Source organism: Diospyros lotus, chromosome 14, assembly GCF_014633365.1.
Source record: "Diospyros lotus cultivar Yz01 chromosome 14, ASM1463336v1, whole genome shotgun sequence".
Taxonomy (NCBI): Eukaryota; Viridiplantae; Streptophyta; class Magnoliopsida; order Ericales; family Ebenaceae; genus Diospyros; species Diospyros lotus.
The window spans coordinates 35,018,653-35,028,526 of NC_068351.1; the positions used below are offsets into that span (position 1 = coordinate 35,018,653).

The 9,874-nt window shown below is 35.9% G+C and overlaps 1 protein-coding gene across 8 annotated transcripts; it reads right to left on the minus strand.

Moving 5' to 3' along the window:
* Window positions 1-228: 228 nt before the first annotated feature.
* LOC127790014 (uncharacterized) lies at window positions 229-9,309 on the minus strand. 8 transcript variants are annotated; one of them, XR_008020712.1, is made up of 6 exons: window positions 9,098-9,309; window positions 8,914-8,980; window positions 7,470-8,382; window positions 7,256-7,379; window positions 6,780-6,991; window positions 6,294-6,656 (listed from the first exon to the last, which is right to left on the minus strand). XR_008020712.1 is itself a non-coding variant. In XM_052319213.1 (5 exons), the coding sequence occupies exons 1-4, from the start codon at window positions 9,173-9,175 to the stop codon at window positions 7,370-7,372; spliced, it is 1,068 nt and encodes a 355-aa protein (XP_052175173.1). In that variant the 5' UTR covers window positions 9,176-9,309; the 3' UTR covers window positions 229-524; window positions 7,323-7,369. The 8 variants fall into 8 exon arrangements, 4 of the variants coding, with proteins under 4 accessions (XP_052175173.1, XP_052175175.1, XP_052175172.1 ...); XR_008020710.1 differs by lacking the exons at window positions 6,294-6,656; window positions 6,780-6,991 and adding an exon at window positions 229-524; XM_052319213.1 differs by lacking the exons at window positions 6,294-6,656; window positions 6,780-6,991 and adding an exon at window positions 229-524 and having other exon boundaries at window positions 7,323-7,379.
* Window positions 9,310-9,874: the final 565 nt, after the last annotated feature.

Sequence of the window (9,874 nt, forward strand, 5' to 3'; positions counted from 1 at the left end):
AAAATGGGGAATCAATCTAGATGTCTGAACAAAAAATGTCTTATGCAGTGACAATATTCATTTTCAGAAGTGCAGGTCTTTGAAAAACTATGCATATCAATTTACTTCACGTTCAACTTAAAATTCATGGTTCCAAATCTCAACTTCCTTGATGCGGGACAGCCAGAATATAAAGAAAGCTTGAAGAAGAAGAACTGAGAGAGAGAGAGAGAGAGAGAGAGAGAGAGGAATCAGCAATTGTAGAGTTAATTTTTTAATACATCTTATACCTATTTTAAGGGTAAAATCCAATCCAACTAAAACATGATTTACCCAACTATAATAAGAGATAAAACCTAAAAATAATAAATTCTGAGAATCTAAAATTCAAATATTGACTCTAAAACTAAACAAAATATGATAATTCATATACTAAATGCCCCCTCAACATTGAAATCTAAAATCTTTATTCCTCTTCATTCCTCAAGCAGGATACAGGTTCCTTTCACTTCAAGTGCAATACAGCGTTCCACACCATGTAAATTCTACACAAATTTGAAGCAAAGTACAGACCCTCAGAAAAGATCTGATACAACATTATATTTTAAACTCTTAAGACAGAGAGAGAAGCAAATATAAACTCCATGTAAATTCTACACAATTTTGAAGCAAAATGCAGACCCTCAGAAAAGATCTGATATACCATTAGATTTTAAACTCTTAAGACATAGAGAAGCAATATATTTTGCACCTGTATCTGAAAAATGTGAAACAAATAATATGACCACATGTTTTCATTTTACATGCTGTAAAAGTTCTAACCAAAACACCTAGCAAACAATGCATCTCCACACCTCTATGTTGATGACGACAAGCACAATGCTAAGTTGTAAAGCTGGCCTCAAGAATAATTTCAAATTTTCAATACATCACAAACCACAAGGTAGACAATTCTTCTGGCTATTTATTTAACATTCATAGTCAAATAAATTATGCACACAAAAACAAATGACCACAAAAAGGAACATTTATAAAATTAATTTTCCATCAATAACTTGCAAGAGCATTTATATGCATTTACATGCAAAGAAACAATGTCAAAATGAAGATTTGGCCACCTTTAGATAGCTCCAAAATAATTTAACCTATCAATAACAAGCCACCAAAGCACTTCCACAACTCCACATGTAGGTAGGCTACCAAGATTGCTATTCACTGGCGTGATGGATTCATTATGGAAAATCTATTGTGAACATATAATAAAAAAATGGATTATGCTGAACAACAAGAGCACTAGGATCAAGTCACATATCTTAGAACATGGTTAAGGGTTAAACATAGACGAGGTCTGTACCTCTATGACAAAGCTTATGCAAGTCCTAAGGAGACACCTGGTCTTTGTTAGAATACAGGTTACAGGTTTCAGTCTACTCTTTTTAAATACCTGTGCAGCCCCTTGATACCTCTTTAATATATATTTTACAAACAAACATAAACATATATATTCAAAATCATGATATACAAACAAAAACATATCTATTCAAACCACAATTAAATCCATAAACAAAGTACAATAACTTATGATCCCAACCATAAAAATATGATCCATCCAGATCCAAATTTTGGGGAGACCAACAGTTAACAAGAATCGTATATACATTAATAATAGTAGGATAGTAGAGGCATATTTACAGACAGCCATGTTAGGGGCTGTTTAGTTGTGGAAAACAGCCCCAGTTTTCTAGAAAATTACTCCACACAAAATGGGAAACTAGAAAACTTGTTCAAAAAGTTCTCCAGATGGAAAATGGAGATTTGGAAAATGCGGTTTTCCAAAATTGAACAAAACTTGGAAAACTCCTTAAATGAGTTTTCTAAGTTCTCCTTATTAGTTTGGAGATTTGGAAAACGTGATTTTTCAAAAAATTTCCACAAATCATCTCCATCTCCTTCTTTAACACAAATTACACAAAGGAAATTTAAACATCTCTCCTTTTTTTGATGATATGTTCTATATGGGAAACTAGTTTTTTGTATTTCTAACATTTGAATGTGCTTTTTGAATTTATGAAAAATGAAAACTATTTATGTTATAGAAAATTGGAGATAGAAAACTGGAAATTGTTTTCCACAACTAAACAGACCATTATTGTCCCAAACTTTTGGGAGAACAAAACTTTTCTTCCATTTTTTTGCTACCTTCTGGATATATTGTACATGCATGCCAAATCTCCAGCTAACATGATAAGCCAGGGTCTGACAAAGTCATTACAGGTAACCATAAGCTAAGACGGCAAAGAGGTTCATTTGGGAACCAGAGAACCTTTAAGGCAAGTTCAACTTATCCCTTCCCACGCCACATGTCAAAGCAAAATAATAGCAGTTTTTTTTTTTTTCATTCTTTTTTTAGGAAACTATAATCGAAGGATATTGAATAGCCAACATAAATTGTTAAGTCAACTAGGATCCATATATAAAATGTACCATGACCAGAAAAAACATACAAATTAAGCCTACCATCTCTATACCACAGAATTAGCTAACATACCTTGTACCTATTCCCATACCATGACCTGAACCGTACCACATTCCTAGTAACTATGCTCTAGCCATCTCTATCCATAGCCATATCCTCTCTAAGGCCATCATTATATCTTATGTCATGTCCAAGAGTGTCCCACCAAATTTTCTTTGGTCTAACTATCCCCATTCTGTTAAAAAACTGCCTCAATTACCTCACATTTGCTTAGGGATGTAAATGGGTCCCAATTAACACCATTTTGTGCCAGTATCCCTCAATTATGAATTTTTATACTAGTTTTAATTGACGGGATTTAAATGGGATTAATTGGGGACCCCTTTACATCCTGAAGGAACCCTAATGTTCTATAAAGGGATTCCTCATTCTTTTTCTTTTTTTATATGGCAGTTAGTGGGTGATTATACCTTTAGGTAGCTGTTTGGGTTGTACCCTGTAAATTGGCTTGGCACCAACCAAACACTGCCTTAGGACTGGTATATAAGCAACTAACCCAGCCTAATGAGAATCATCGAGAATTTCTATCCAATTTCAGATCTCTCTCTCTCTCTCAATTTCTCTCCCTCCCGAACCTTTTCTTTCTATCTCGCTCCCTCCTGTTCTTCTTATCTCCCTCCATTCTTCTCATTTCTCACCCAAATTTTGTTTCGATTCTCATCAACTGAAGAGAATTGGTCCATCAGGTTCAAGATCTTGACACATCCCTACATGTGCTTTTGTCAACGTTCTACTCGCATGTCCAAACTATCTTACTCATGATTCTCATATCTTGTCTTCAATAAGCACCACTCCAACCATATTACGTATGATTTTGCTTCTTATCTTGTCTGTTATTTTTTTTATTTTTTATTTTTTGGGGGTGGCCGTACATCCACTACGATATTCTCATCTCAATTACACTTATATTTTACACGTGCTCTAGTGATAGATGAACTCCCAAAGTACATCCAAGAAGAAGCACATTATTATATATTATTTGCAAATTATATTGTCTTCATTGATGAGACAAAAGAATACATGAACGGTAAACTTGAATTATGGAGAACAACTTCAAACTCAAAGAAAAATGCTAAAGCACAACAACAGCATATCAAGTCTTTATCCCAATATGTGGGGTCAACTACATGAATTCTAGACTTTCATTCATTTATATCCACCACATTTTCTTCAGTAAGGCCTAAGCACAACCAAGAAAAATATTTGGGGAGTGATTCCAAAAACACAAGCAATAAATCAGATTCCTTGGTCTATTTGGAAACAATGTATCAGGAGTTGTTTACAGGAAAGTGTTTCAGTATACCCAAAATCATCAAAGTTAGACTTGAAATCTAGAGATCTGTAAATGCAATTAAGTATAAGCATAAAGGTGTCCCCATTCATGAAGCTCCCAGCTCTGAGAGGATCAAGGGAAGGTTATTTTTTGTAAGAAACCTTGGCTTAGCTTTTTTTTATTTATTTTTTTGCAAAGAGCCCTTTTTATAGCTCGAATCCATGACTTTTAAGTCACAAAGGAGCAACCTTACCATTACTATCAAGGTTCTCCCTCAAATAAATGTAATGATAAAATACCACAATTTATGCGCATCTACTGCTAGGAATATGGTTAAAAAATTATGATTTAACAATCAAATTGGTGCCAAAATGTAAACCATTTAAGGCTCCATCTGACACCACCTTTTTTGACAAAAAAAGTTGGTCTAAAAAGCTGCAAAAATGAAGTATCATTTCCTGTGCCTGTTGCTACAAGGCTTTGCTTATTTTAAGAGCGCACAACACCCCCCCCCCCCCCCTAAAAAAATAATAATAATAATAATAATAAATAAATAAATAAAAGAAAAGAAAAGAAAAGACCTCCATCTTTCTAAACAAAAAAAAAACTGCTCTAAAATGCTCCAAATGAAGCCTTAATGGTTTAGAAATTTCTCAACACTTCAATTCCACAAGCTAACCTACGTAGATTTACCATGGATTTTGCAAGACTGGATCTCACAAGAGCTCAGCAAATACAAGTCCTTTTAGACTTGAAGGTCTCTCCAAAAGCTCCTCAAAGACCATAATATCAATTTTAGTGGCTTGTGATGTAATAATTGTAGAAATAGAATTGTTACGCAGAATTAATGTGGTAACTGGTTAGATATAAAGTTTCAACATTGGACTATAAATGGTTAAGTGGAATTATTTCATATTAAATTGAGTATTAATTTATTTTATCATCATGGATGCAAAAGTTTTATGGACTAATAGTTTTCTAGTTTGCATTAGTCACATATTTCATTATAAAAAACTAAGATAGGGCAAGACATCTATGCATGTATTGTGTAAGCAGAAATATTTCAGAAATGCATATAAATAGTTAACTTTTTCCTGTATTATCTACTACAATTTTTGGAGATCAACAAGTCAAGGAAAATCATACCACCTTCAGTTGTGCATCAAATAAAATTTTACCATATTTTCTTTTTTTATTAATAGGGTTATTATTACCATCTTAATTTTGTTAGTGAAAAGCTATAAATTATAGTTACCAGATTTCAGTAGCTGTAACTGAAGGAACAAAAGACCAGAAGAAGCAAGTGAAACAATATATAGAAGGAAAAAGTTGTCCAAGAAGTGGCTATCTTAAGGTGAGAGCTTGTAATTAAGGCAGCTCTAGATGAAGGAAACATTTTAGTTTTTTGACAGGAACATCCACTGGATCAGTGAAATAGCTTTTTTTTTCTGCTAGAGCACATACCAAAGAATACACTGATAATACATAAGTATATATATATATATACACACACACACATATATGTACTGTAGCAACTTTATAACTTTAAGATCCCCTTAGAGATCAAAATAAGGGTTTCATAGTTGTAAAAGACTGTGAAGCACGGAAACGGCTCAGAGGCGCCGTTTCGGCGTTTCCGAACCGTTTCCCGCTTCAGAAACTGGAAAAACGGCCTGAAACCTTTTTCGGGCTGTTTGTGTAATTTTTAAAAAGTTTCAGGCTGTTTCGGAATTTAACAAACGTAACCGGAAACGCATTTCCAGCCGTCCAGCTAGGTTGCACGCATCAGCTTCCTCCTTCCTTTTTCCCTCTTTCTTCTTCTTCTTCTTTTTCTTCTTCTTCTTCCAGCAATTTCTTCTCCTTCTCCTAGCGATTTTTTCTTCTAGTGATTTCTTCTCCTGCTTCCTCCTTTCTTTTTCCCTCTTTTCTTCTTCTTTTTCCATCTTTTCTTCTTCTTCTTCTTCTCCTTCTCCCAGCGATTTCTCCTTCTTCTTCTTCTCATCCTTCTCCTTCCCTTAACAGTGTATGCAACATATATATATATATGAAGCTAACAGTATATATATATATATTTATATATATTTCTAATACATTATAAAATTTATGTTTATTATTTATGTTTGAATATTTTTTTATTTTTTTATATTAAAAATTATATTTATAAGAAAATCCTTATATTTTTAAAATTTATAGTTTACCCCGCGTTTCCGTTTCCTACTTTTGTAAAAAAATGCCGTTTTTGCGTTTTCGTTTCCGTGCAACCTAGGTAAAAGGCACAGGGCGCAAAGAGTGCTTGAAGTTGAGGTGCAAGGTGCACATTTACATTTATGTACCAATAATTTCAATTTATTACTATAAATAGTTAAAAGGCAAAATCATAGAATCATGAATGACAAATTTCCTGTGTTAACAAAAATAAACAAAAAAACAGCTTAATAAAACAAGTAATAGACAAGCACCTAGAGGTGCAATAGTAATATATATATTTTATCTGTAAAACATAAATTTAAATAAGAAAGTAGAAAACCTTCTATATAGTAAAAGTGTAAAACATTCAAATGAATGAATTTAACATAAACAAGTCCACTAAACTAAACTCACGGGACTATGAAACAAGTAGTAACTGGCAAGAGAGAAACAACAAATACAAGTCCATGACCATCCAGACCAAAACTAGCCAGTAGAATGCGTGCCAGCTTTCAGTGACACTGTCAGTGAAGACTAAGTCGCTAGATGAATGGCTATGGGCAAGAGCTTCTTCAGCACATGAACTTCACTCACTGGAGTCTCTCACATGATGACTCCTGATGGACCTCCAATCAGCCTCTCCTGGCTTGCCTCTCATAGATTATTAGAACACGAGTTCATCTCAAGAAAAAGAAGAAACAAAGATAGAAAATCAGAGCGGACACCTTCTGACAAATAAAAGAAGTTATCCAAGGGCTGAAGCTCTTGAAAATTGACAAAGTTTATTTAAGTGTTTTTATCAACCTTTGATTGACAATTGGTGAGGGTTTCTTTGTTGCAATTGGCTTGAGGTGTGTGACTTGTGCCTACACATAAGGCATGCCCCTCATGCGCTTAAGCGAGGGCCTAAGATGGGTGCCTGGCCTCACTTTAGCAGAAGCACAAAGTATTGCAACTCTGTCCACATTGTGCCTAGACATGCCTTTGACAAATACAGTAGCCTTCCTCAAAGACAGCTATGTTTAAAAGAAGAAAACATCAACAAACAACTCACTGTCAAGGCCCTAAAACACCGGCACAAAATTAACCTCTTATAACAAGTAAAAGATGGAACACTAAATAATAATTAGAGTAGTAAGTTATACATATCCACAACCACATTAATGCAGAATATTAAAAGTTTAAACAGTAATAAAGATCACACGACATTAAGCAAGAACAAATAATATTCCAATAAAATGCATGTATTCAATTTCTATACCACTTATCTATTCACATACCAAAAGATCTTCTACATCTGCACGCATGCACCAAACATATGTTGACCAAACTCAAAAGAGAACCAACCTAATCTCCAGGTGCTTGAAAACAGCATCCCTATCCCACATCTATGACTATGAAAATCTGTCTAACAGAAAGAGAACACACAAGATATGAGATAGAAGAGAGGACGCAACATACATATTCTAGGAAAACAGAGATTTTTCCTAAGACCTTGTAATCATGCTAAAAGATCGAGCCAACTGAAATGTAAGGTTGCCTCCATCCATTGTTGTTTCCCCCTTGACAGGTTCATGGTCATATTTCTTTCTGCAGCCTGGACAGCGACCATCCTCCTCAAGAATTCTCTTGTGGCAGAAAAGGCACAGCCTGAACCCACATGAACAAGGAAGAAAATTTGAGTCTGTGAAATCCAAATCTTCACAGCATATGGGGCATGGCAATGGCGTAGCTATAGAATTTTTACAGCCCCATGCACCACCTCCATAGCCACGCTGCCTGCCTGAATTCATAGGGAAACTGAGCTGTTTTGAAAGATTTGGCAGACACTGTGGACGAAAAGCATCACCAGCTGTCCATGCACGGCAATTTGGTCGAGCCTTTTGGACCATTTCGGCATGCTCTGGCTTTGGGTTTGACATCTCATTTCCTAAAGTTGCTTGGTGAGTTAATTCCGGGGGAGAATCTAACAGTATGCTACTTTCATGCTCTGTGAGCGGCTCTAAACTATGGGTATGCTGCTCCCGCTTGTCATCGGTGGCTGCTAAAGCATCTGCAACTGCCTCCCAATCATCCAAGCAGTCATCACAACCTTCTTCATCCTCTCCAGTTATGCTTCCAGAACAACTCCCACCACTGCTACTGCTGCCACTGCCGCTCCCACCACTACTGCCAGAAAAGTTTGTCCCAGACACATTACCGCCCAAGATACTACTTGCATGGCTGCTGGGACTGTTTGAAGGAGAATCTAAATCGCTGTAATGGTGAGCCAATCCTCCATTCCTTTCAACTCTTGGCTTTGTCTCCAAATTCTCCACTAATTGTTCACGCTCACTGTATGCATGTCCTGATGATGCACAGAGGCCTCCATGCACATCTGCTTCCTCCTTACTTTCCTTGTTCTTGACTGCCAAAAACACCCAGCCATCCCAATTCGAAATCAAATAAAACAATTGTAAAAATATTTCCTACACATGCATCCATGTTTTTAAAGTATTTATGTATTAATTCATTTAATCAATAACAAAAATACTTGATTGCTCTAAATAATAAATTAATTTCTGAAAGAACTAGCCCAAGAAAAGAAAAATCAATTCAGCAACCAAGGGCTCCTCCGACTACAATTTCGCTTTTAGTTTTTTGCATTTGTTTACAAAATTTTGAAAATGAAAACAAAAATCTTAAAAAGGAATTGCAGTTAAACGAGTCTTAAACAATTCAATGATTTTGTATAATCCACACAAAACATCTTTATGAATCTTTGATTTTTCAATTAGGATATTAAGAAATTTTAGAAGCAAAAACACATCTAATCACGAAACATGAATGATTTACCTAAAAATCGTGAGTTTCTAGAACCACGAAGCGGCACCTTCAATGAAAACAACCACAACAATTTTCACGCAGAGAAGAAAAGAGATCTCCAACATCGACGTACCTTGGGAAAGCCACTGCTCGCGGCGGGCATCAAGCTTGCACTGCTTCAATTTGGCCGACCTGTTCGCCTGAAACGAATCCGCACAAAATCTCACAAATCGACGAACAATTCAAATCTAACGAAATAAAATGCGAGGAAGAAGCAGAAATGATAAGGAGAGGGGCAAGGAGTCCGAACATCTCACCCTCTTTTTCTTGGCCAAGTACTTGGTGTTGGAGGCCGCCGTGGGAATCGAAGTGTTGGTGATCGAGTCAGTAAACATATCTCCCGATTTCGATCCCGCCGGACGGAGATTCTGACAAAACCCTAATTCGGATCGGAAATACCACACCAAGAATTTAGAGAGAGAAAACGAAGGAAAGTTTGTAGATAACGGAAACTCCTCTCTGCTTCACACGCCCAAAACCAAATCTTTTACCAGAACATATATAGTGCAGGAGATAAAACCATGCCCCCGGCTTAGAACTTATTTACCGAAATACCTTCCTGGGTTGAGGCTGGTTTTCCGATTTAGCGGGGGTAGTTGTTAGACGGTGGGTACATTTGCTGACGACGAAGACGAGAAAGAAAAACGACGTCGTTTCCGTTATCCGCAATTAATTCAATATTTAACCTCCTTCTGTTGGAAGGCATTAAAAAATTATAGAGAAGCTCTTGCCAGTGTATTGCCAAGTTTTACTCTCCAAACAGCCCTTAGCTGGCCAAAAGATCGCGGCCGTCCGATCGTCTCATTCAAAATGTCTTTTTTCCTTCTTTTTTTTTTACACTAAACTTTAAAATTATCAATTTTATATGTAAATTTTTAATTAAAAGCATCACGGAACATTTATGTTACCCAACAGAGACTAACAATAGTGGGTGTGTGAGTTTCACCTCCCATAAAATTCACGCCTTTTCTCTCACTCAATTTGCCCATATTAAGCAAATTTTATGTTGTTTGATGCGAGCAATATAAAAGTTG